This window comes from Acartia tonsa, chromosome 11 (genome assembly GCF_053477335.1).
Source record: "Acartia tonsa isolate MP-2025a chromosome 11, ASM5347733v1, whole genome shotgun sequence".
Taxonomy (NCBI): Eukaryota; Metazoa; Arthropoda; class Copepoda; order Calanoida; family Acartiidae; genus Acartia; species Acartia tonsa.
The window spans coordinates 43519607-43547039 of NC_137270.1; the positions used below are offsets into that span (position 1 = coordinate 43519607).

Sequence of the window (27433 nt, forward strand, 5' to 3'; positions counted from 1 at the left end):
CTTAAACCAGTTATATTTTATGTGCAGATAAAAGAACAATTATGTATGTCAGACGTTTTGCCGATTCCATCAATATTCTATTCAATTTAAGTTAGGCTGTTGTTCTGTCTGTATATCTACGAAGCAAGTTAGTTTATAACAAGTTTTATTTTTCTCCTTCTACTTATTTTATCCCATAATCTTTCTCTCACTTATTGGTAGTCGGGAACTACAATTTTGTCTCTCTTTTATTTCTGTCCAAAACCTAGCTTTATACTTGATTAAGGGGGGGGGGGTTAATGCAACCATCTCGTAATCAATGTATAAATGGCACTTAGAATTCGAATTTCGATCTAAAATTCTGCATGAGTAATCCTTGGTAGGTCTATTTTCCCTAAATCGAACAAAAAAGTTGAAAAAGTAACGGCTAACGGCTCAGCCGTTTAGCCGTTTTTTGGCCATTTGTCATAAATTACGTAGGAATCAACTCTTTGAAATATATTTTTGCTTTAAATCATGTGAAATGATACAAAAAACAATATTTTCAGATTTCTAGTACCAGCAACTACCGGCTAGAACAGTTTGAAAACATTTTGGAGCAGTAAATAGTATTATGTGGAGATAGGTTTCGTGATGATTTGCATTGAAAATAGCCCAAAAAATGGCTAAACTGCTGAGCCGCCAGCTGTTAGCCGTTATTTTTACAACTTTTTGTTCGATTTAGGGAAAATAGACCTACCAAGGATTACTCATGCAAAATTTTAGATAGAAATTCGAATTCTAAGTGCCATTTATACATTGATTACGAGATGGTTGCATTAACCCCCCCCCCCTTTTATTTCAAAAGCTTCGCTTAACCTTAACATTGATGTACTTGTTTCTTTTTAACAACTATAAACAATTTTAAAAATTGGTAGGTACCTTAATTTTAATTTTAACTATAAAACAAAGTTACCTTCAAAGCTGTAGAATCTTCCATTAACTTTTTATTTTCTTTCTGAAGTTTTTCCAGATCCTGACTTTCTTTCACACCCAAGGCTTCTACTTCCTAAATAAGTTTAAATCTGATTAATACCTCTGGAACGGTTAATGACAACGTACGGCCAGATCTTAGTATGTTCCAAGGCACTAACATCTCATCTATTTAAGACAAGTAACCCCTTAGTTACACGACCTTAGTCTAGAAGTCCTAAACGTGCATAATTATAAATTATGCCTTTTTTGGGCCAAGGCATTCTCCGCACTTTGTGGGTTTTAGATGCAGATTAGTCCTGGATATAATTATTCCAACCGACGTAAAAACATACAATTCTTGGACACCAAGCCTTTTTTGTAGGGAGGGGGGGAGGGGGGGTATGTTTAAAATGTATGAAACGTAAAACATTTACATTTTTTGTTTTTTTAATAGGTTTTAGGTGCAATGCCTAATCCTATGGAACCCATCACTTAGGGGTGAAGTAAAATCGAATATATTTCCCGAAATTTGGGAAGAGAGAGGTATATAGCCACCCCTTAACTTATAATACACCCCCAATACAAGAGGGGGGGGGGGGAAGTTTTGACACATTTGCGTAAACATGGCACCTAGGCTTTATCTTTGGACTGAGAGAATAGATTATTAATGATAAAATTATTCTTATATGATGAATTTCACGAAGTTTTAAGATTTTTTGGATAGGCCTTCAGGTTTCGGAGCTCCATGCCTCCAGGTGGTCTCTGTACAGGTAAAAATGAAAAAAAAAAATTTTTTTTAAGTTACAAATCAACTTATAAAACAAAATATGCATCTTTTTTCTTCTAATATGTGAATAATATTTTTAAAAATGCATATTTTGTTTTATAAGTTGACCTGTAACTTAAAAAAAAAAATTTTTTTTTTTTTCATTTTTACCTGTACAGAGACCACCTGGAGGCCTGGAGCTCCGGAACCTGGAGGCCTATCCAAAAAAATCTTAAAACTTCGTGAAATTCATCATATAAGAATGATTTTATCACTAATAACCTATCCTCTCAGTCCAAAGATAAAGCCTAAGTGCCAGGTTTACGCAAATGTGTCAAAACTTCCCCCCCCCCCCTTATATGCTCCGCGAATGAATTAAGTATTACCTTTAATTTTTCAAGAACTTTCATGTTATCCCCTCGCAAAGTTTCACACTCGTATTCAACACTCTTTAATTTGGACCTTCACATATAGATATTTGTTAATAATCGAATACTTTTTAGTAGCGAAGCTACTCTATAATTTGAAATTTCGGGGTATATCTGAAACTTTTGGGAGGAGACGTGATTTTCTCGGCTTTTTTAAAGATAGACGACTGAAAATTTTAGGGATAAAATACGTTCAAATTCTACATACTTCCATCAAAATTCTTTGATATTTGCATATTGGTTTAGGTACTCGATCGATTGCTAGATTTTCACAATATTATAAAGAGGGAAGTCATTTTCTAGTAAATCCCGTAAAGGTGTGTGTTATAAGGCCTAAAAATAGTAGTAGAACGATAAGGTGCTCTATATATTTGTATTCCCTATTGAATAGAACAATAGGGAAATTTTTTTTTTTTTTTTGATAACCGTACCTGGAATATCTTTAAAAAATAAGAAATTTCTATCAAACGCTTTGTTTGGCTCAAACTGACTAAAATTTTAAAAAAATATAATTATAATAATAATGTTTTCTATAGGTACAAGGTAAAGGTTAAGAACAATCTATACCATTAAACAAAGGAAGAAGCCATTCTTTACAGGTTGATTTATTCAAGGTGACAAAAATTAGTTTTATGTTTGTGGAATTTCATGTTTGTTTGCTTTGAAGTAGAAGGTTTCAATGTGCATTGTTTCATTTCAATTTCACTACAGCGAACAACTACATTTTAGAACATTTTTTTCTGTAAATTAAACTTTCATTATCAAAAAACTAACTTGTTTTTCAACTATATTTTGGTCAATCTTTATTATAAAAAAAAATATTCTGGCTTTAAAATAGGATTTGAAACTAAAAATGACATACTACACAACAAGCAAAGAAAGAATATGACATGCAACCTCCACTTTGAATCTCTTACCTTCTTATATAGATTGTATATCTGAATGTTTTCAAAATTGTCTGTATGTAACTTGTTGTGTTGGTTTGTTTCACTAAGTCATTGTATTAATGATTTGTTAAAGTTTCATTTTAATGTTCACTGCTCGTACAACCTGTAAAGAATGGCTTCTTCCTTTATTTAATGGTATAGATTGTTCTTAACCTTTACCTTGTACCTATAGAAAACATTATTATTATAATTATATAATTTTTTAATTTTTGTCAGTTTGAGCCAAACAAAGCGTTTGATAGAAATTTCTTATGATAGATATTCCAGGTACGGTTATCAAAAAAAAATAAATTTCCCTATTGTTCTATTCAATAGGGAATACCACTATATAGAGCACCTTATCGTTCTACTACTATTTTTAGGCCTTATAACACACACCTTTACGGGATTTACTAGAAAATGACTTCCCTCTTTTTAAAAGATTTGGTGAATTATTTTATAAAGTTTCATGTTTTTTTTTGTTTCATTGATATTTGCATATTGGTTGGGGTGTTTGATCGATTACTAGATTTCCAAGAATTCATTTTTAAGTTGGAAAGATTATTGTGTCTGATTTACTATACCATAGCTATAGGGTAATAAATTTATTACCTTATAAATAAGAGAAGATAGATAAATTATTGTTTATACAGGGTGTTTTTTTTTAATGGAACAAAAGTATTGCTTAATATAACCCACTTGCCATTGACAGAAATTAATAATCTATATCTTAATTACTTCATTGGGTTGGGGCACTTTGTATAAGAAAAAAATATTTAGCGATTTTCAACAAATTATGCCTTAAAAACCGGTTTTTTCAAAGTACCTATTTTTGGAAGATTTTTGGATCATGACCAATTTAAAGAGTGTGCAAAAATGCGTACATTTTTAAAAATCAAATTGTGTGGCTTGTGTTAATAGTAGAAAAATGTTATGCATACCGTTAGAATTGTCATAAACTCTAGTTTTTGGAAATATATGTATCTTATTCATGCAATTTGTAGTATAGAAGCTACGTTGGAAAATGTGAGAAAGGATGAAAAGTTTTAAGTAAGTTGGGACATTTTACCACGTAGCTCCTAAACTATACGTAGCACAGGAATAGTTCTTAAACACCTAAAAAATAAAGTTTATAACGATTCTAACGATATGCATAACATTTTTCTACTATTAACACAAGCCGCGCAATTTGAATTTGAAAAATGTACGCATTTTTGCACACTCTTTAAATTGGTCATGATCCAAAAATCTTCCAAAAATAGGTACTTTGAAAAAACCGGTTTTTAAGGCATAATTTGTTGAAAATAGCTAAATATTTTTTTCTTATACAAAATGTCCCAACCCAATGAAGAAATTAAGATATAGATTATTAATTAAGGTCAATGGCAAGTGGGTTATATTAAGCAATACTTTTGTTCCATTAAAAAAAAACACCCTGTATTTAAAATGTACCTTAAATCATTGACTTCATCAGATGGTTCAATGGTTGATTTATCTCCACTAAAATAATATCAAGTGAATTTTTTTTGTAGCGAAGCAATTTTCACTATGCAAAACCCCTACGGTTGGTCCCCAACCCTGTAGGGGCTTAACCTGTGGTTTACCTAATCCAATCTAAAATAGAGTAAAAAAAACGAACCCACCACTCTCATTATTATTAATCTATTAAAAAAAAGAAGAGGGTTATCATTGCTCAACAAGGAGCTTTTGTGAAAGCGCCAAATTTTTTTAAGTAAAAATTTACCCAACAATCTGTTCTTCCTCCAATCTAAACTGAAGATCTTCCACCTTTTTCCTTTCCTCGTCAAGTAGTAGCTTCACTTTGGCACATTCCTCAGCATGGCTTGAAACCTTAGCTTCACTGGCCCTAGAATAGTTATTTAACGCATCGTATTACAGACAGCTTTCCGCAGATATCATAATGAAAAATTTTAAGTTTACAACCAGTTTTGTTGGCCCCGAGAGGCCGAAGACACTGGCTAACAAAACTGGTATCAATTTTATGATTTCTATCTTAATATTCGTTGAAAATTTTTCTGTAATACGATGCTATACATGATTTTCAACAAGTATTGCTGATAACCTGTTCTAATCCACCGGATATTAATCGGCTTTAAAGCCATAGTAGCAATATTATTTTCATGACTATCTTTATAGGCTTTATTGGTCATAAAATAGCTTTACTGGCTCTATGTTATTAAAGGCATTGACTAGCAGTTGAGGCCTCTATAGGGGCACATAATTGAAGAAGGAAAAGGGGTACCTAGTTAACCCTCTTTTTTTTTTTTTTTTTTAATTGAGAGGTTGGGTAATTTTTCTGATACAATATCTCCTGGAAAGGTGGATGTACTGTCCCTAAAAATAGACTTTACTGTTGATTAACAAGCTTCACTGTGGAGTAGGGGATTTTTTTCCCCCGGCTTCTTTAATGCATCAGATTTAATCTCATCCCTATAAAACATGTAGGCTATGATAAAACAATACAAAGGCTGACTTACTCTAATTGTTGTTTAACTTCCATCAGCTTGTACTCAACTTGGTCTGTTTGACCGGCAGCTTTGGCAACCTCCATTCTCTCTAAACATTTAAACAACAATTAGGTAATTCTAAGCTTAACCTGGATAACCTTTTGAGGACGGTATCTATCATTAATTCTTTTTGGTATTTCTTTGGTAGAGGATATTTCTCTTGGGAGGGTGGTCTGGTGGTACCCTCCTTTAAAAAGTTATAAACCTTCCCAGGGCCTATTAGAAGCTACATTGTAAAGAAGAACCGTATCGGTTTAGCGGTCAGGGAGATCATTAGGTACAGACAGACAGATACACACAGAACGTGTTACTTTATATAAGGATTCGAACCAATGGCTGTCGATCAGAGTTAAACAATACGGCCGGACGGACCTACCCTAAATGTAGAAAAGCTACCTATGCTTTAGAAATAAACGCGCCATACTACATACCTAGTTCCCGTTCTCTGAGAAGTTGTTCAATATATTGATCTTTCTCCCTGAGCGTGTCTTTCAGGGCTGACGTACTGGACTTCACAGTGGCTGGGGTTACAAGTCCAGCCTTAAAATAAAAGAAAGGGTCTTTAACTTATTAAAATTTCTTAAACACTAAACCAACCCTTTGTTATTTAAAAAGTATAGGTAAATATATATTTCTAGCATCTAATAGGGGTTTAAAATCAAAAATACGTTTAAAGATACTGCGCTTTTTTTTAGACATTATTGTCATTTTTAATTATGTTCTAATAAGGTCCAAACAAGAACCTGTTTAATAGGAGTAGTAGATGATCCAAATGCTATGTTGACACTTCCAGCTGTGCTTCTATCCGACAACGTAGAACTCTCACGCCTAGGCAACCACAAATATAATGCAAAGTGGGAACATTGGCAAGGATGTAAAGATGTGAGACAATAACCGAAAAATAAGAGGTTGAAACGTTTGAACACTCAACTTGATAAACCAACCAATCAAAAACTTACTAAAGTTCCCAATGTTATTGTTAATAAAAAAAACGTTATTATCAAACTTTGGGGACTAGTGTAATAAACAGCCAATTGTCCTATCTCTCTCTCTGGAACATTGGACTGAAAGATATACGGGTACTCAAAGTTATTTAATCTCATTATCCTATTCGTTTGCTCAAAAACTATTATTCATTCGACTTTAAGTAAATCGGGACATTAATTAGATATTTATTAGAAGGTTCAATCTATCAGTGTACAAACTGTTAGTTTTAACTAATAACTTGAATCAACAACTGGCTAATTTAGTTAAACATAAGAGATGTATATCAATTGATCATGTATTGTCTTATCCCTTGAGATCCCTGCAAACTTTGACAATATTTTAGTTACATTGTAGGGATTGTGTCCAGTGATTTTAAGGGATAAGACAAAGGACGATAGTTACACATTCTGTAGATTAAGGCTATTGTTTGAAAATTTTAAACAGTGCTAGTTTGAACCAATTTAGGAGGTCCCAAAGTATTGAAATCCACCAAAGATAAAAACACACACACACACCAAAAAAATTATATTCACCTAAGCTTTCCCGGTGTTAAAGAAGATGGTTTCATCATTTTCATTTTCGGAGATTTTGTTACCTTAAGTTAAATAATAGTTATTTAATTTATTGTATCGTATTATAAACAGCTTTCCGCGGATATAAAATTATACAATTATAAGATTGAAACCAGTTTTATTAGCCCCGAGATGTCGAAGAATCTTCGCCAAAAATTTACCTACCTATCTTTTACGTTTCTCTATAACTGAAAACTCAAATTCTTAATATAAAGCAGGTTCGATGCCAAAACTTACTTTATGAATAGGAGCAAAAAGACCAAAGTTGGGGGCACATTCAAAATATCTCTCTCCGTCCACTGATCCATCGTTTTTACCTTAATAACAGCAATACTTGTTATGCACATGGCAATTTTAGCACCGGCAGAAATTTAGTTTATGTACTATAACATCAATGGACATAAAATTATTGGGTATCAGTGTTAGATGTAGTTTTGTAATTAACATTTTTAATATGCCTGCATATGCAATGCGGAGGAGGTTTAAACATTTTGACAAAAAGAAAATCCAGTTAAAACCAGGAGAGCTTAACTGCCAAGATACTATTGGGTCTAGGCTATCCATGTACTGTAAAGTATTAAATACGCAATTTCTGTAGAATCTAGGCTACCACTGAAGTGACGCGAAGGTCAAATTAAACGTACATACATGTCATAATCCTATGGTAGCTACGCTAAAAGTCGATTAAAATAATTTTGTTTACCTATTGCAGCATCAAGTTCAATTCCAGCCCACTCTCCTTTGGCAAACTTGGGAAAGCCAAGATATCTAAATAAAATATTTTCATTAGATTATCAGTGCCATGACAGAAGATAAAATATTTTTATATTCCACCAACCCTTCCTCTGTTTAAGTGCAGGAAAGGGTGCTAGCAACGATAACTGTAATAAACCTCAATAATTCCAACCTAACCTAACTATTTAATGGCTACTGGCCTATCAAACAGGAAGGTATACCTTAAGTTCCAGTTTTGGTTGCAGAGAGGGCACTAGTGACCATAATATTATCTCCAACCTTACCTTAGTAAATCTTAATCATCCATCCTAATCCTACCAACCTCTTAATGGCTATGGTTGGCGGCTATGATCTTTGACTTATAAAACAGGAAGGTATACCATAAAGTTCCAGTTAGATTCCAGAGAGGGCATTAGGAACTAAAACACTAACTCATTCTCCAATCTTATCATATTAAACCTCAGTCCTCCTAATCAAACCTTAACTATTTTATGGTTTTATCAAGTAGGTATACCTTGGCTTAAAGTTCCAGTTTCAGTACTATTAGAGGCACTAGCAACTATGAAACTATCTACAACTTTAACACAACAAACCTCACTTCTACTAACCAAACCCAACCTATTTTATGACTAAATCAGGTGTAGGTTTACCTTAAAGTTCCCGTTTTGGTTCCAGAGAGGGCACTGGCGACTTTGAAACTATCTACAACTTTAACACAACAAACCTTACTTCTACTAACCAAAACTAACCTATTTATGACTAAATCAAGTAGGTGTACCTCAAAGTTCCAGTTTTGGTTCCAGAGAGAGCACTGGCGACTATAACTCTGTCTCCAACCTTACCGTAGTAAACCTAAATTCTCCTAACCAAACCACAACTATTTATGGCTTTATAAAGTGTAGGTTTACCTTAAAGTTCCAGTTTTGGTTCCAGAGAGAGCACTGGCGACTATAACTCTGTCTCCAACCTTACCTTAGTAAACCTAAATTCTCCTAACCAAATCGCACCTATTTATGACTTTATAAAGTGTAGGCATACCTTAAAGTTCCAGTTTTTGTTCCAGAGAGGGCACTGGCGACTATAACTCTGTCTCCAACCTTACCTTAGTAAATCTTAATCATCCATCCCAATCCTACCAACCTCTTAATGGCTATGGTTGGCTATGATCTTTGACTTATAAAGGAAGGTATACAATATAGTTCCAGTTTGATTCCAGAGAGGGCATTATGGACTAAAACACTAACTCATTCTCCAATCTTATCATATTAAACCTCAGTCCTCCTAATCAAACCTTAACTATTTTATGGTTTTATCAAGTAGGTATACCTTGGCTTAAAGTTCCAGTTTTAGTACCATTAAAGGCACTAGCAACTAAGAAACTATCTACAACTTTAACATAATACACCTTAATTCTCCTAACCAAACCACACCTATTTATGACTTTATAAAGTTAAGGTATACCTTAAAGTTCCAGTTTTTGTTCCAGAGAGGGCACTGGCGACTATAACTCTGTCTCCAACCTGTGGTGGTCCAACTCCACCAGATAAACTAAAATAAGAAACAGGGGTCAAACATTTATAAATGTAAGAAAATTAAGGGAGGGAGGGGAAATTGGACTATCCTTATACTAAAGTAACAGGATGTTTGTCTGTCTGTGTGTCTGTACCGAAGAATCTCGCTAACCGCTGAACCGATCGGGTTCTCCTTAACAGGGTAGATTCTCATATGTCCCGGGACGGTTTTTAACTATTTTGGGGGAGGGTACCACCACCCTCCCAAGAGAAATCACAAAAAATCGAAATTTTTCTTACTTTCTCGATTTTAGAAAGATAGTTCAACGCAAACATAAACGTCAAACGCAACATAGACATATTTTAAAAATAAAAAAAAACATTTAAAGTGCCACTAGAGGCCTCTAGGGGCGTAGCCGCTAGTAATCTATAATGGAACAATTTTTTTTAATAAGTTCGCTCAAAAACTTTGAATACTTTTATCTTCATTGTGTTATACAAATTAGATTAAGTAGTGTCCAAAGTTTCCTACCAATTGAAATAAATTAGTTTACATTATATTGTTTTATCACTAAAATTCCCTGAAGGTAAAATAATACCTAAATTGATTCTTAAAATCACAAAATATTTCATTGAAGAATCACAAGTTTGCTAGCCACATTCATAATGTACCCAAAGTTTATGAGCCAATGAATGAGAAAATGCATTAAGATATAATTTAAGTACCCAGGTTTATAATTCAAGGGCTGCGAGAATGAGTTTCTAAAAATAGAATAATTTATAGCAGTGGTGTATATTCTGCACAAGATTTTTTTCCCCCCGCTACAAAATTTTGTATTCCCCCCCCCCCCCCCCCTAGTTTTTTCAGCCAAGGAGATAAGAAAAATAGGAAAATATTTAAAGAACTTTATATTTTATTCATTTTATCACCTCTCCCACCTATTTTTTTAGTTTTTTGTTTCACATAGAAGGGGGGGGGGGGAAGATGAGAAAAATGTTTTCAATTCTTTTAATTTTTACATTTTTTCCCCCCAACCACATTTTTTATATATTTTTTTTACCCCCCCCCCCCCCCCCCCTTAGCAGGGTCAATTTTGCAGACTATACACCCCTGATTTATAGTCTAATGTCCCCTCCCTCCCTCAGTTTAACTAATAACAACATAAAATAATTCCAGATAGACTTGTAATGTCTAGATAAAGTATGTATGTAAATGTAGCCATGATTCTCTGAAGTTGGGATTCAGATGCACACGGAGATTGGAGGTGAGAATCCTTGATAAAGTTTACCTTGACGTGGACTCTGCTGGTGAAACTGTTGTGGATGAGGAAGGGATATCACTCGGGTCCAGCCCTGCGGGGCCAGCTACCTTGCTCATCCGTCGTATGGAAGAAGACTAAAAAATCATGGTTAAGAAATATGAAAAATACTACCTAGGTAAATTAAAATGTACATTGTTGATGACAAAAGAAGCTAATAAAATACATCAACTTCTTTAGCTTTAAAAGCGAAGCTTTTCTATATTTAGGGTCTGTCTATCCGTCTGTCTGTCTTTCATCGTTAATTTAAGCATGTTAGAAATGTCCTATCGATTTTTAAACGTTGCATGGTGAAACCTGCGACAGTTATGTATAATATTAAAAGCGTACTCTAACTAAAAAATCATTAATTTCCAAAAGTCCGTATGTCAATTTAAAACACGTTGATATTTTTATTTATTTGGGCAACATTTTTGCAAATGATAAAAATAATATTATAACTAAGTCAATTATAAGCGAAGCACCTCTTTAAATGGTAGTGAGAATTTGAATGAAGATACATAATTAAAATGAAAGTTCTGTGCCAAAAAATCTGTATTTATCATAATCATAGAGTAAATAAGCTTCTTTAAAAATGTTCTAACCTGGGTTTCAGCCATTATCACAGATTGTTTTCTTGAGAGACGGTTTAACCTTGAACAAAAGAAAATTAAATCCATGCAAAACAAAATCAAGCTGGAAATCGTTAAATAAAAGTAACAGGATGTCTATCTGTGTGTTTGTACCAAGGCTCTAACCGCTGGACCGGTATGGTTCTCATTTACAATAAAATCTCCCCTGGATAACAAAAAACCACCCATTTTTTTTAAAAGCGAAGCTTTTCTATAATTAGGGTCGGTCCGTCCGTACGTCCGTCCGTCCGTCCGTAACGGATAGCTTTTTTCGTAAATTTAGGCATGTTAGAATTGTCCTATCGATTTCAAATTTTGCATGGTGATTCCTTTAGCAGTTAGGTACGATTTAGAAAGCGTAGCAACTCTATAATCATTACCAAAATGTCCGTACGTCCATTTTAAACATGATAATTTTTTACTTTTTTAACATCAAATTTTTATGTGATCTAATTATCCGATTGATCTGATTTTTGGTATATTGATTCCTGGGACAACAAAGTATAATGTAATAAACGAAGCAACTCTATAATCAAGTCCTAAAAATGTAAGTATGTCCATAAACATTATCCTGTATCAAGCAGTTTTTTAACAAATTTACTCACAATTTTGCTTTGACTCTTATACATTTATATTAGGATTATTCAGTTCTGAAACTATACAAGTGTTAACGTCCGTTTGTCCTACCGTTTCAGTGCTTCGCTTTTATGGATGTTGTCATCCTTGTTCTTTTAAATCTAAAAGAAAAAGTACTTCTAGAGGCCTCTAGGGGCGTATCCGCTGGTAACAAAATGAATTATACAATGAAGCTAGCGTTCAGTTATACTCTATATCATGACTATAAGAAAACTACTCTACTCTAAATAAAAATAAAAATATAATATGGAATAACTGCCGACATGTACTGTTTCATACCTGGAAAAAACGCCATGATTTTCTGGACAGGTAAAATATTTTTCTCCTCCAACACTTCCATCATTTTTACCTAATAAAATTCAAAATAAACTAAAATCGCAGTCTTTTTTTATAGGTATTTTTTTTTGTCGAAAGGTAAATTTTAAAACGTTTTAAAAAAGCTAATATTTTAAAATTTATCCTAATTGAGCATATCATTTTTATAGATTTTCTTATGGATAAGAGTTTTAAAACAGATTAACAACATCTTAAATACAAAAGGATCATAAAACTGTTATATGCAATATAAATAATCTTTAGAGGATTTAGGCAAATATATTGTTAAAAGTTAGAGAATGAGAAAAAAAGGTTTGTCGTGTGTACTGTGTATCTTGTAGTCTGAAAATATTTGCCTGTTTCATAGCTAACTACCTATCATATATATTATATATATATACCTATACACATTACACACACACAATTTAACAAAGTTTAATCAACAATGTCTCATTTCATTTGTCAGTCGGACAAACCCTAATTACAGAGTAGCAGCTTAATCAAAAGATTACAATAATATTACCTTTTGGTTCATCAAGCTCAATGCCCGCCCATTCACCAGGAGCAAAAGAAGTTGTACCAATAAACCTAAATGGTTAATACATAATAAAAAATAGCTACCTAGGGGTATTCTTGTCACAAAAACTGTGAATTTGACAGCGAGAAATTATATTTTGTATAAAAACTACGTTTATGTTAGTGGTAAATGATGAATTATGCCAGGTAAAACTATTGCACGTGATATTACTAATATTAAAATGACAAAAACACAAAGGTTGTAATTTTGCTAGTTGTAGAAATGGCAGCGCCTCATAGAGAAAGTATAGATGATCACTCCTATAATGGGCCAATAGGAATACATTTTATGAACATATTGTCCACATCATTGGTTAGAAAGTGTACCTATATTATTATGAAATTGAATCAGAAATGTGACCAAAAATTAACATAAATAGAAATTCCTTTTTAAGATGGATTTAAGTCTGATTTACCATCCTGGGTAAAGTTTATTAACCTACCTAATTATTCCCTTTTTGGTTCCAGCTACCCAGATAGTATCTCCTAGTTGGAAGGCACCCTCATCTCCCCCTCCCTTAGTGCCTCCTTTGAGGGATACAGAGGAGGCTTCCCGGCTTAATTTTCCCCCTGAAATAAAAAAAAAATAATTAGTATGTTTGGTGCGTTGTGACCAGGGAGGGGGAAGATATTGGACTATAAATTACACTGGTACCCAAAGTTTTAAGTTTACACTTTATTTTAGTCGTTAGCTCAAAAATTTTGAGTACCATTATTAACATTTGACATTGGAAATTATACTGGTACCCAAAGTTTTAAGTTTAAAACTACTTTTTTTTAGTCGTTAGCTCAAAAATTCTTGAGTACTTTTATTGAATTTTTATTGGTTGGTTTCAAATTAGAAGGAAGTGTCCAAACTACCTAGTCAATTAAAAATATTAATCTAATTTTGATCATTCTGGATGTAGGTATATCAATTTATCGTCTATTGGTAAAAATAAAAAAGTACAAGGTAGTTTTAGAGCAAAAGTGTTATAGAAATCATAAAACCTCTTTAAAAATATTAATAAGTTGCATGGCCGACGGGTATTCTTCAGAAAAAACACCTACTCTAAGGCGTTAAAAACAGACAGACGAACGAATAGACAAGAGAAAATTATAGATTAACTTCGTTAGTAAAAATCATAGGTATAATTCAACAAAAATAAGTTAAAACTGACCTATAGATGTCTTAGCGACTGGTATGTGACTCGCCATTTTTTTGTTACAATATTATTTGTCAGAGCTTCGTGTTTCTAGATTTTATCATTCTTGTCTGAAACTTTACAATAACAACTACAAATGTTGTTCTTTAGTTTACAATTAATATCAATTAGAAATCATAAGCAATACATATGTAGAAGAAATATGAATACTAATCTAATTCAAATAAGGTAGGTAACTACATCAAATGATAGGTATAAAGTGTAGGTATGTGTTTAAATGAAATGCCATTTTAAGTTAATATTTCATATTTTAAGTTTAAACTAAAAGTTATTATTACATCAAAAAATGAGACACATACAGTAGTGACTTAAAATGTGAAAAGAAATTATTTTTGATAGCTTCAAGCTATTATACTAAAGTTTACAAGTTTAATGAAATGATTAAAATTCCTATCATTTTTAAGAGAAAAAAAACAACGTTATCTAATTATTTGATACAAAAAATCATTAGCTAAGCAATAAATGAAATATGAAATTTATAATAATATTACATAATAATAAACAAATGCTATATTGATAGGACATAAAACATACAATATGGTACAAATATATGCAAAAGATTATACTTTAACCAATCGACATTGGAACCGGAGTTTTGTTGTTGGAATTATTCATAGTTGAAGTATTGTTGGTTATGGCAGATGTGGTTTTGGGTTCGAGTCCTCCTCCATTGTTTATATTATTGGTAGTTGCTGATTCTCCTTGTTTTATAAAATCAGAGGGATCCGCCTAACAGAACAAAATAATTTAATGTTAGAAAACAAAACATGAGAGATGCTTAAAATTAACCCATTATAGCCAATTATTATTGGAAGCTACAAAAAATAATATTGTAAATTATACTGGTACCCAAAGTTTCATGAATAATGTCTCTCATTGATTAGCTTAAATACTTGAGAACTTTTACCAAATCGTAATACGAGAGATCGAACTAAAAGTGTCTAAACTTATCAACCAATAGTCTTAATCTAAAAAAGAAAGGGGCAATTTTGTACCTAATCATATGGGATGTACGTACATTGTACATGAATTTAAAGTTGATTATCATATCCTTAAAGATAAATGTTCTAAAACGCTGACAATTGCTAGAGATTAACAACCTGAATTCTCATTTGTTTGATGAGAGTGCCATCCTTAGCCCTCGTCTCCACCATGGTGAGGGTGGCCCTCTCCCCATTCACCTCACTGGATTTCTTATGGTCAGGAGGATACCATTCCTGAAGATAAAAGGGAAGTAAAAATAAAGTAAGTCCCTATGTTGTATTTTTTCTTCATTTTAAGACTGATCTGATTGTCATTTCTTAAATTGTTATGAATAGGAATGATATAAAAACATACATTCATGTTCTGTTATGCATTATTAAGAAAGCTTACTTATTATTTACTATACCAAATTATAATATATGTAGGTATTACATTAGGAGGTGTAGAGCTTTATTCCTCTCAGCTTTACTGTTAAAAAAATTAGTAGGAATTTTTGTCTGTTAAAACTTCGATGACAAATAAGGTGATTGGGTTTACTATTTTAAGATACATTTAGTTAGCTTTCGGGATGGTTTAGGCTATTCCATTTCATAGTTATAATTTGTTAATAATAAAATACCACCACTCCTTATATTTTATTGTTGGTAGACTAGAACCAAATTAAAACCTCATTCGCAAAACTTTAATCATACCTTCAGTTGGTAAATAATTTCTGTTTCATAATCAGATTCATGTTCCGACTCTGAGCTGCTTCCATCATCTGTACTTGGATCTAAAAAATCACAAAATTAATATCAATCCTATAATATAAAGTATTAATGTTTTTTTTTGTCTGTAGCTTAGTATACTCATAAAAGGTAGAATTTCTTGCACTTGGAAATGTATTATTTCTTATCACTGCAATGGCAAAGATTAAATATTATTTACATCCTATAGATCCTAGAGGAAAGAAATAAATTTTGCATACTAAAAACTTAAGGGGAGTTTATATTGAATGAGATAGATGCTGCAATTTTGTAAATGTTATTTTATTTGAGATATTTAGCAAACAAAATCGGTTTATAATATTGATTTTTAAATGGCGAGTAGTTGATCTGACGGCAGACAGTTCTAGATATTGGTGACTTGTTAAAAAGTTACAATACAATATTTATAATCTGCTGCCAAGCCCTGGTTTAAATAATTAACCTGAAGATTCGCCAGCAGAATCTGAAGCAACTCTTGGTTGAAGTTTTGGACTTGGACTTTTCAGTTTCATCTCCTCTTTCTTTCTCTCTAGTATCTCCTGAGCTATCTTCTTAGTATCCTACAATTATAACAAGATTAGAATCATATTATCTTTCTTTCTCTCTAGTATCTCCTGTGCTATCTTCTTAGTATCCTAGAATTATAATAAGATAAGTATTATATTCTCTACATAGTATCTCCTGAGCTAACTTCTTAGTATCCTAGAATTATAATAAGATTAGTATCATAATCTCACTCTAGTATCTCCTGCGCTATCTTCTTAGTATCCTAGAATTATAATAAGATTAGTATCATATTATCTTTCTTCCTCTTTAGTAATTACTGAGCTTAATAAAGGTCATAAGATGGTTTTTAGGCTTGGGGGGGAGGGGGAGGCGGGGGGTGGGGTGGGGGGGGGTTAATGCAACCATCTCGTAATCAATGTATAAATGGCACTTAGAATTCGAATTTCGATCTGAAATTTTGCATTAGTAATTCTTGGTAGGTCTATTTTCCCTAAATCGAACAAAAAGTTGGAAAAGTGACGACTAACGGCTGCCGACTTGGCCGTTTTAGGGCTTTTTTAGGGCAAAATTATCGATAACACCAATAAACTTTAGAAAAATTTCTAGTACCAGCTAGTAACAGTTAGAATCGACTAAAAAAAGGCTGGTAGAAGCTATAAAATGCCAAGAGTATCATTTTTAGACCGAATAATGTAAAACTTTCATTCAAAAAGTTGATTCCTCCGTAATTAATGATGGATTTGCCCTGAAAATAGCCAAAAAACCGGCTTAACAGCTGAGCCGCCGGCCGTTACTTTTTCCAACTTTTTATTCGATTTGGGGAAAATAGACCTACCACAAGTATTACTCATGCAAAATTTCAGATCGAAATTCGAATTCTAAGTGCCATTTATACATTGATTACGAGATGGTTGCATTAACCTCCCCCCCCCCCCCCCCACCCACCTTACTTTGGATGGATTAAGGTTTTTGGCCTCTTCCTTCAAATAACCAAAAAATCAAGGTGCAGCCACTAGTTTACCTTAAAGCTGAAAGGATTGGCCCGCTTGTGTTGCTCCATCTTGTTCTCGTCCGACCTCCGCTTTCCAAAGATTGATTTCTTCATCTCCTCCTTCCTGCCCCCGCCTGGGACAGAGGCATCATCCTCAGAGGCCATGCTGTCAGATTCAGCTTCTTGGGCACGAAGATCCTCAATCTAGATATAATAAATGAATATAGGAAGCCAAGCTGGTCAATCCTTTCATTAGTTAATTTTAATTGGTAACTTTTTAAATCAAAGTGGAACTAAGTGGCCACCACATCAAGAATAATAAAGAAAATAAATAATGCATGTATGAATTAAAATAACCAGCTAAGTACCTTCTTGCTCCTGGGACCAGTGGGGGTCTCTGTTAATGCGCCAGTTTTGCTTGAGGTATTCTCGCCGCTGCCAGGTCGGTGGGTGGCAGCAGAAGCGGCTCCGCCGCTCATTGGGTCATCATCCTCGTCGAGAAGGCGACTTTCAAAGCTGCTGTCAGAGTTGGGAGACTTCTTGATGGCTATGCCTAAAATTTTTTTAAAATGTTGTTACTTCGAACTATTGATTGGATTAAATAAATATGTTTGGAATCTGACTGTTGTGTGTTTATTTCAGTAGGTACTATTACTGTTAAAATAGGATGACAAAATGAATTTAACAATATAATTATACCTTCTCCCAATAAATTCTCCCATTTGATGGCTTTAAAATCTTTGGAACTTACAAGAAATGAAATCTTGATTGATTACTCCACACTAGCTATGTATTAATGTAATAACTTTTCCAACCCTGATTTTAATCTACTTAATGTTAATTATAATTAGGGATGTATATTAATTTACCACCCTCCATCTTCTTATCCCTGAAGATCCCTGCTATTACCTATCTTTGCCTTCTTAAGGCCGTCAGGTGAAGGCTGTTGTTGCTGATCTACAGATTTAGGGCTGGCTGTCTCATTCATGGATTCTTTAATCATGTTGTCGGTCAGATTCTTTACCCTCACTGTCAATGGTTCTTTTATCCGTGGGCTAATGGAACTTTCCTGAAAATAAGTTGCCAAAGTCAGAAAAAAAGATTCAACATTTCTTTTAGATACTTAAAAAAAATATTTAGGCTCTAAAATGTTGTTTTAAAGATATATTAACACCTTTTATTTATTTTTTCACATTCCTAATAAATGTGTCATAAACAGGAAAACAAAATACATTTTTATAATGTACGTTAATTTAAGAAATGGTGCGTTTGTATATGATGCGACAGACATATGAAAATGCTCCTATTTATAGAGAAGCAACGCTACTTAAATTAATGTTCCTTGTTAAAATGGCATTTTTTCCATTAGCAGTAGTGCAGTGTATTTTTCATTAAAAGTATTTTTTTATCAAAAAACTGTAGCTGCAAAGAAGCATAAAATCATAAAATCAACCAACCTTAATTTTTATCTTCTGACTAACGTCGACATCCTTAGCCCTAGGGCTGATAGACGGCTCATTCTTGGCCTCTTTTCTAGGGCTCAGGGGCGGAATTTTGATGCGAGGACTGATGGAACACTCCCGCATTTTAGGGCTCAGTGGTGGAGAATGAGATTTGACACTTTTAGCGGGAGATTTCGTTTCTTTGTCTTTATCTTTGTCGTTTCTTTCAAACAGTAAGTCGTCAAAAAGTTCTTCCGCTGGTTTTCTATATCAGATAAGATTAATAAGTTGAAAGTTAGGTAAGGGTGCTTTGATCAAATAAAGTGCCTGCCCCCCCCCCTTCCCCTTTTAAAATAAATTAAAAATATGCTCTCCCCTGCGAGGCCTGTACCTGCGGGGCTACCTAACACCCATAATAACCTAACTTAACCTGACCTAAAGTAATATACAGTGCTTAACTAGTTACTTTGTGGGAAATCGTCACTTGAAATGTTGGTAACCCTTAGATAGTTATTATTGAAGTTTTAAATTCTGTAACAGACCTTGGACTTGAAGGTGGAGTTTCTAGATCAGAATCTGAGTCTGATTCTTTGTGAGATTTTGTACTGGCGCTCTTGTGTCTCTTCCTTTTCTTCTCTCTTTCCTCATACCTTTAAAAATAAATACATAAGGTTGGTCTTTGAGCTTTATTTAAAACTAATGCCATAGCCATAGTCACTAAGGGCTTCGCGACAATACTTTACTCTATATTTAATTGAATCTCATTTGTACGGGAAAAACTGTTTAGAATAGTATAGTAAACATACAAAGAAGTATAAAAACTAAACTTCAGTTGATATTACTAAACCAGGGGTGTACATTTTTAAATCTAGATGAATTTCTTTACTCCCAGCACCCCTCTATAAAGGAGGGGGTTTTGCTGAACATGCGCATCGGTATTAAAACTCTAATATTTACTGAACCTGCCTTAAAATAACCTTAAATAATATGTAGGTAATCAATCTGAATCAATATTTTTTAACATTTATACATAAACACAATCTTTCTAAATTTCTATATAGTTTTGTAGCTAACCCAGGAATAAAGCTAACCTTTTAGGGGGTTTAGGGTTTCGTCCAGATAAAGTTTCGCGAAGAAACGGCGGCTTCGGAGATTCTTCTTCCTTCTCATCTTCGCTTGTTTCCATTTCTTCCTCCTTGTTTTTAAAATAATTAAAAATCTTTCAAACAAGTAGCTAAGCTAAGCTCAACAAAATCAATTGGAAAAAACTTCAATTGCAGGGTGCTTAATATAGACATGCTTCTTACTATTATAATATTGTGCTTAATTATCCAAGGATTCAATATAAATTCCAAGTCAAATTTAAAATCGATATGACAATTCTGACATACTAAAATTAACCATGGAAAGAGCAATCGATTATGGACGAACGGACCAGCCTTAAATGAAGAAAATCTTTCGCTTTTAAATGTTAGTCGACTTGAACTTTGGTACCTAAAACAATGTAGGTTATAATTTATCATTCTAAGATCAGTTACCTTTCCAACGCTTTTAGATCTTTTGCGATTTTGTTCTTTTTCATCTTTCTTTGACTTTCTTCCGCGTTTTTGAACATTTTCAGCACTGGCTACGATTTTGGCGTTTTCCTAAAATATATTTTAAAAATTCAGAATAAAGAAAAGTTTACCTAGGCGAAGAATGCTACGAATTAATACTGAAATAAGAAGTTTTTGATAATAAAATATAGAAAAAAGATGACAAACTTCAAATTTTATATGCTATAATAATAACAGCCAAACAGATGATAAAATAAAGAAAATAAATAAATTTCCGACATATATCTTTAAAATCAGTCAAGAAAATGCAGACAAATCACAAAACTTAAATAGCCTCATTTCTCTAATAACAATCTATTCAATTGCATATCTTTCTTGGGACTGAGACAAATAAGAAGATAAAAAAAATATTTTTAAGATGGCCTTCGATATTATTACAATAAGTTCTGTCTTTTTAATCACAATCTTTTTTTTTTATATTACCTTGCGAACAAACTGTTGGATAAGACGTGGATCCAGAATATTTTCCTCTGGCTCCCAGGTAGAATATCTGGGAGACCATCCTTTCCATTTCACCAAGTATTCGGTCTTTCCTTTCTTAAACCTATATAAAAAAAATACCCTTCGATTTAAATTGTCATCAAATTTAGAGACTTCAAGCATCTCTTTGATGTTGAACAACTTTTTGAGGCGGACATTTCTTTATTTATGTTTCATTCGCCTCCGGCTGACCGTTTAGCTGTTATTCGCCGCCGAAGTCGTGATTTTTGGCGATTTTTGCCGTTTCCGAGGTTTAAATAGACATTTAGGAGGGGAAAGAGTTGTCTAATCAATTGTCATCAAAAAACATTCAACTTACACTTAAATTGCACTTTTTAGACCAAAAAGGATTTTGTTGGCTATTTTGGGGTAGGTAAAATAAGTAAAAAAGTAAAGTATTCGCAATCAATGAGGAAATTAGATATATGATTTTGGTATTTTTGTATGACACAGTTTTCGCCCGACCCAATTAAACGTTTCCCTTTAAAAACTCTGTCGATAAATACCAATATACCTTTAACTACTTTTAATGCTTATTTTGATTTTGTTGTGTAAAGCTTGGACAGCATTCAAAGGTTTAATAAGGCTATACCTACCCAGGGAGGGAGAGAGAGACATTGAACTGTAAATTATACTGGTACCCAAAAGTTATTAAACACTTTCTGTTATTAGCTGACTTAACAACTTACTTACATTAATTCATCCGTTCAAATTCAAAACAGCTATAAAGAGATTATTTTTTACTTATCATGATATGCAACAATACTATATAAATCTAATTTACATTGTCTTATCCCTTAGATGCCAAAATATACATTACCTTTTCTTTGTGATAGCCTCGGCCGCAAAGACCTGATCTCCAAGATCATGGTCAGACATCTTTTGCATAGTACGGACAAGTTCAGTGTAATTTACCATGTATGCGCATCATATGCAGTCATTTAGCAATCCGTTATCTGAAAATAAGGAAAATTATATATTCGAAGTTTGCTTACTGAATAAAAAATTTAATTAAGGTCGGTTCGTCAGTGAAGGATATATGGCCGGCATGTTAGAATTGTACTATCCACTTTAAGTTTTATATTATAAGAACTGAAACAGGTAAGATACAATTTAAATCGCATGAATTTATTTAAGTGTACTTAAGTATATTAGACTCAGTTATTTAAGTTGTTAAATTATTCCTATTTCATACTAACTAAAAATCCATATAGTAAATATAATTAAGAGCCATCTCCTTACGATTTCTAAATCGATATATATATGTCGCACCAATTTTTTTATGAACTCTAATAAAATAATACTTCCAACTGGCTAAAATAACGATAACCCCGTCCACCCCCTTTAACATTCTGCTAGATGAACAAACTGACTAATAAATGAGGTCTAAATTATTCTATATATATATTGATTAATAAAAAGTTAGTGATAAAAAGAGCTCTATTAAGTTAGGCATGCACAGCTAGGAAACCCAAACACCTAGGATTTTCAACCTACAGTTCCAATTAGATGTAGGTGATAAAAATATAACAAATAAAACACTAATTCACATAAAAAAGCATATTAACAATGAAAAATAATGAAATGTGTGCAAATTATACTTAACTTTTCCAATTATTCAATTACTAGTTCTTTAAGAAAGTTAATAAATATGATTAATTCATTAAGAATGTTAAAATATTCAATATCAAATACAATATATCACATTTACAGCATAAAAACATAATTTAATAAATTAAACCGAATTTGAGCTTTTTTTAATTTATAAAGGTTTATTTACATGATAAAATGATGTGCGCGGCATTCAGTGCGCGTAATAACCTTATAATTAAACAAAGACGACATTTATAGAAAGTTGGACAAAAGTTATTGTACGAAATTTTCCTGTAATTAATTAGTAGGTTTTTTTTCATGGAAGAAGGGAATGTTGGACTGTAAATTACACTGGTACCCAAACTTTTAAACCCACGTTTTAGGCACCTTTATTGAATTTCGATTAGTTAGTTCTAAATTAAACTAGTAGTGTACTAATTTTTCAACCAATAATTTTAATCTATAGTTGGTGTAATCGGGTGTAAACTTGTTTATCATAATTGAGAAGAAGATTAATTTATCGTCCATAGTCTTATCCCTTAAGATCCCTGTATTTTTTAGGGAATCTTCACATTGGGATGGTTTCAGACATTTGAATTTTCTAAGCTTTGGTAATACAAAGTTGAACTATGTCTATCTGTCCGTCTACCTGTCCGCTTGTCTATATTATAAGGCTTAAAATCTTGTTAACTGCTGGACCGATTTGGCTTTGTTTTTCAGGTAATATACCTACATTAACCGTGGCATACATGGTTTAGGGCTATTTTCTTGCATTGCATAGTAAGACATCACTACATTGTATTGTAGACTAATTCCCATAAACTAGAGCCTGATTGGACCAGCGGCGGTTAGCAAGATCTTTAGTTTCAACGGCTATTCAACAATTTTTAGAAAATGTTTAGAAATTAAAATGTAATTCAAAACATAATTCTGGATGATCAAAGCAAGGGGTAATTAAATACAGAGAAAAATAAGTTCAACCCCGTTATGGTGACTTAGCAGACAGACTCAGAATAACAATAACAACAAAACAAAAGCAGACAACGATTACATATATTTTCACCACATATGTTTTTAAGTTAATTAGATTATTTTAACACCTGTTAGGGCTACAGTTTGTAGACTTTTAAGTTATAAATATACTAAGACATTTATAAATTCATTATAAACAGACACTTTTTTTTATGAAAACAGTGTTGGCATTTTAATGTCATAGATCTTTATGAATTAAAGAACCAGTTTTTTATTGTGAATTTGACATTTAAAGAAAATAATTTTGTTGTTATTTTGATTCAGAAAAGTATCACAGAATTTTCTATTGAGGGAGAAGACAGAAAAATAACCTAGAACATTCCCAAAACATGGCTTTAAAAAATAAATAGCTGAAAACCATATCATTACCTAAATGAAGCTTATCTGCTTTTAGGATCAGAACTCAATTGATTCATCGGATAGTGAGATATATACGGACTTTTAAACATTACTCTTTATTTAACTACTAGCGGCTACGTCCCTACAGGCCTATTGTAGCAGTTTGAGGTTAGGAGGGATTCGAACCAACCCCCTTTTTAAAACTCCTTTTCTAGGGTTGACTTTTTTAAGAAGGTGGTGATACCCTCCCCCCCAAAACAGTTAGAAACTTTACCAGGACTTATGTATGACTGTAAATGAGAACTATATCGGTTCAGGGGTTAGCGAGATCCTTCGGTACAAACTAGACATCCTGTTACTTTTATAAAAGTATAAAATAAATTTTTAGAAAAAATGGATGATTCAGACGAAGAGCCTCTGCTCAGGCCTGGCCAGGAAGAGAGACAAAATTTACTTGGAGATAATTCAGGTTTAATAACCATGGGAGGGAGGGGCTATTATGTCAATTATGTTGGTCCTCAAAGATTTGTGCATACGTCCTTTCTGTTGTTGGCTGTAAACTTTGGTTGCACTAAATCTTGATTGGTTGGACAAACTAGCAGCATTCAAACTTATCCACTGTTAACTAAAATCCAGGGAATTTTTTTATCATAATTTTGGATATGCTCTAAGTAATTCACTATTTTTTACCCATATCCCCTAAGATCTCTATAAATAAACCTGCTTTTATGTTTTCTTTAATGAATTATAAATGAAATAATCAGAAAATGCTTATAGTTGAACAGACAAAGATTAAGAAAAATTAAGAGATTTATATTTTTGAGATATATTTTTTTCTGATCAATTATCTTACCTATTTATTTTAGAAAATGAGGATGATGATTTCTTTTTACACGGACCAAAGCCTAAACTCCCATCTAGGGGAAACTTGGATGGTAAGTTTTCATAAAAATATTTTTTTATGCTAGCTGCTCTATAATCAGCATACGATTACGTACGCCAATTCGTATGCATACTTATTAGTGGCTATAAAATTCTTGCTTATTACAAACCTCCGTGAAAATTGTAGGACAATCGGTACAGCCTTTTACAAGATTATAGCGGATATACCTACATGTAGACATCCTGTTACGTCAGTATATATTATTCAGTGCATGATGTCTCTTATGATAATATATCTTTCTTTATACGTATCTCTTTACTATGATTTGGTGTAAAAGGCCTGTTTTTATTGCTACGCTAATGATTTAAATGTTTGTCCTTGTTTTCTATCGGTTTTTTATATTAATTTTACCTTTTTTAGGGGTTAGAGGTCAGGTGCAAGAAGTTACAAGGTATGAAATGTACCATTTTATATTTTTAGTAATGAGGCTACTCTATAATTCACTGTTTGTCCGTCAGTTCCTAACGATATGGGATAAATGTAATTTACTCGGCTGCTATTTAGAATAGACAGCTGAATTTTTGAGTGATGATTCTCCAAACTAAAAAGCGTCTAAAATTTGTTTTCCTACTTCTTTTACTGTCCGTCGATCTATATGTAATGATTTAGGGATTATCAAACTTAGCCATAAAGACGATAGGACAGACAGACAAACAAAGAAAATTGTTTGTAAGAATTCTGAGCTGGATCTTTAAATCATTTTAGTGGTGAGCCAGATCGGGGTGAGCCGAATTTCAGTCAATCACAGCGCGGCATTTCATAAAATGCTGTGCTCTCATTGGTGGAAATTTGGCTCACCCCGATCTGGCTCACCACTAAAATGATTTAAAGATCCAGCTCTGATTGAATTTGACAAATGTTTAATAATTTTTTTTTATTTTAGTATTATGAGAGAAAATATGGCTAAAGTATTAGAGAGAGGAAGTCAACTATCTGAGCTAGGGTAAGTTTTAAACTTTTTTCAAAGCAAAGTTTTTTTTATTACATTAAGGATGTTCCTGTTCTTACATGATCTCGTTTCTTCTACAGATTTCTGTAATAATAAGATATAATTTGGAAAGCATAGCAACTTTTTTTAACATTAATTGAGAGCCTTCCGTTCTTTTCAAACATATTTTTTAGCCCTGGCTCAGTACCCAATGCAAATATAACCTATCCTAAAAAGACCCAAAAGTTTCCAAATAAGGAGGGGGAGGGGGGGGGGGGGTTACTAGTGCTATAGGGTACTTTGTGTTAAAGCGTTATAATTTAAAAAATGATTTTATTTTTTCATTTGCAAATATTTCAGAGACCGAGCAGAAAATCTAAATGACCTAAGCACCGAATTTATGAGACAGGTTTGTAGTTTTATTCTCTACCTGCGACGGAGCCCCTAGCATCTAGGGGCTCTGTATTGGTAGGGTGTAGCAAAAAAAAGGACCAAGGAAATCTTCAACAAAAAAATGAATAAAAAAAAGACAAAGGAAATCTTCAAAAAAAAAAAAAAACCAAGGAAATCTTTTTAAAAAAAGGGGAGGGGGGATTTTTTTGTTTTTGGGGGGGTTGGGGTGTCCCACCCCCCCAAGAAAATAGCCTAAAACCACCACAGGACCAGTAGGTATATTCCCTGAAGAGTAGAATCCGATCAGTTCAGTGGTTACCGAGATCTTAAGGGACGGACGGACGGTCACACAGACAGACGGACGGACAGACAGACAGACAGACAGACAGACAGACATCATTCTACTTTGTATTATAGAAGATATAGGTATTATTAATACAACAAAAATATAATCTATTATTTTTCCGTATGGCTTCCAAACCGATTCTGAGCCATACTGAAAAATCATGTATCGTATCGTATTAAAGACATTTTTCCACGTATAACAATATAATAGTCATAAAACTAATACTATTTAGTTTTGTTTGCCCAGTCCTTTGGCCTCTCGCGGCATACAAGTTGAAATTAATCTCAGAACATTTTTTATTGTCGGCGAAAAGCTGTTTTTTATACGATGCGATAAATATCTATTGTAATATTTAGGGAACAAGATTACGACAACAAGTATGGTGGCAAGAAAAGAAAACCTTGCTTATAGGATCCACAGTTGCAGTACTTTTTATAATTCTTCTAATCATTATCTTTTCAAGATGAAAATTTAATAAAAAAACTAATACTAATTTGTTATTAGGATAGGGATGTTATTTTTTAATTTGTCTAGTTTTGCAAAAATATTTTTTAAGGTAGGATTGATTCTTGTAGATATTTCGTAAATCCTATAATATCAAGTGGTAAGGTTTTTATTGTCTGTATCTTAAGAATTCTATAACTAATGAATAGATTGGGTTTTCCATTTTAGGGAAGCTTTACATTGGTTCTGTGATTGTTTTAGGCTTAATTAGAGTCTTGAATGGGTTTTAGGCTATTTTTCTACCCTTCCCTTCTAGATGCCATGCTAGAGACGAACCGCTAATTTAGGTATGAAGGATAATAGACAGCTTAAAGTATTTAAATATAGCCTTCATTAAAGGGGTATTTTGTAAAACTATTTATATTTCATATTACAAAATACTCTGTATTCGAGAGCACAGAAAATAGCCTAAATCCAACCAGGATTCTTACGAAGCTTACCTAACCCATATTAATTCAATGTATAGTGATATCTTTCCGGACAAACAAAAAACTTACCACTTTTTATGTTTCTAATGGACTATTATGTATTTACAATAATC

At 32.9% G+C, this 27433-nt stretch overlaps 3 protein-coding genes across 3 annotated transcripts in view; 1 reads left to right on the forward strand and 2 right to left on the reverse strand.

Moving 5' to 3' along the window:
* Positions 1-14120, reverse strand: part of CLIP-190 (Cytoplasmic linker protein 190) — a 26790-nt gene extending 12670 nt beyond the window's left edge. The window contains exons 1-18 of the mRNA XM_080177591.1: positions 14004-14120; positions 13287-13413; positions 12791-12855; positions 12232-12301; positions 11290-11338; positions 10676-10782; positions 9396-9423; positions 8784-8842; positions 7844-7908; positions 7378-7457; positions 7102-7163; positions 6325-6409; positions 6013-6121; positions 5552-5630; positions 4798-4920; positions 4506-4553; positions 2086-2161; positions 935-1027 (exon numbers count right to left, since the gene is read on the reverse strand). Coding sequence (XP_080033717.1) covers positions 935-1027; positions 2086-2161; positions 4506-4553; positions 4798-4920; positions 5552-5630; positions 6013-6121; positions 6325-6409; positions 7102-7163; positions 7378-7457; positions 7844-7908; positions 8784-8842; positions 9396-9423; positions 10676-10782; positions 11290-11338; positions 12232-12301; positions 12791-12855; positions 13287-13413; positions 14004-14040 — 1362 coding nt within the window. The 5' untranslated portion in view covers positions 14041-14120. The remainder of the gene's footprint in view (positions 1-934; positions 1028-2085; positions 2162-4505; positions 4554-4797; positions 4921-5551; positions 5631-6012; positions 6122-6324; positions 6410-7101; positions 7164-7377; positions 7458-7843; positions 7909-8783; positions 8843-9395; positions 9424-10675; positions 10783-11289; positions 11339-12231; positions 12302-12790; positions 12856-13286; positions 13414-14003) is intronic.
* LOC145332585 (uncharacterized) lies at positions 14105-21767 on the reverse strand. Its single transcript, XM_080177592.1, has 13 exons — positions 21635-21767; positions 20758-20878; positions 20257-20364; positions 19810-19913; positions 19261-19368; positions 18734-18983; positions 18186-18345; positions 17645-17829; positions 17307-17480; positions 16221-16338; positions 15725-15804; positions 15149-15265; positions 14105-14777 (listed from the first exon to the last, which is right to left on the reverse strand). The coding sequence occupies exons 1-13, from the start codon at positions 21730-21732 to the stop codon at positions 14616-14618; spliced, it is 1785 nt and encodes a 594-aa protein (XP_080033718.1). The 5' UTR covers positions 21733-21767; the 3' UTR covers positions 14105-14615.
* Positions 21768-23437: 1670 nt separating this feature from the next.
* LOC145331777 (vesicle-associated membrane protein 4-like) lies at positions 23438-26984 on the forward strand. The gene is made up of 6 exons (XM_080176616.1): positions 23438-24247; positions 24645-24713; positions 25082-25112; positions 25605-25664; positions 26010-26058; positions 26745-26984. Exons 1-6 carry the CDS (start codon positions 24172-24174, stop codon positions 26853-26855), a joined length of 396 nt encoding a protein of 131 aa, XP_080032742.1. The 5' UTR covers positions 23438-24171; the 3' UTR covers positions 26856-26984.
* Positions 26985-27433: the final 449 nt, after the last annotated feature.

Coding starts and splice junctions, on each gene's coding strand:
- LOC145332585 (XM_080177592.1), bottom strand. CDS start 21,732: ATGGTAAATTACACTGAACTTGTCCGTACTATGCAAAAGATGTCTGAC. Junction 17,830..18,185: donor CCTTAAGAAGGCAAAGATAG/GTAATAGCAGGG, acceptor AAAAAATTTTAG/GCATAGCCATCAAGAAGTCT. Junction 17,481..17,644: donor CTGGTCCCAGGAGCAAGAAG/GTACTTAGCTGG, acceptor TATTATATCTAG/ATTGAGGATCTTCGTGCCCA.
- LOC145331777 (XM_080176616.1), top strand. CDS start 24,172: ATGGATGATTCAGACGAAGAGCCTCTGCTCAGGCCTGGCCAGGAAGAG. Junction 24,714..25,081: donor ATCTAGGGGAAACTTGGATG/GTAAGTTTTCAT, acceptor TACCTTTTTTAG/GGGTTAGAGGTCAGGTGCAA. Junction 25,113..25,604: donor CAGGTGCAAGAAGTTACAAG/GTATGAAATGTA, acceptor TTTTTATTTTAG/TATTATGAGAGAAAATATGG.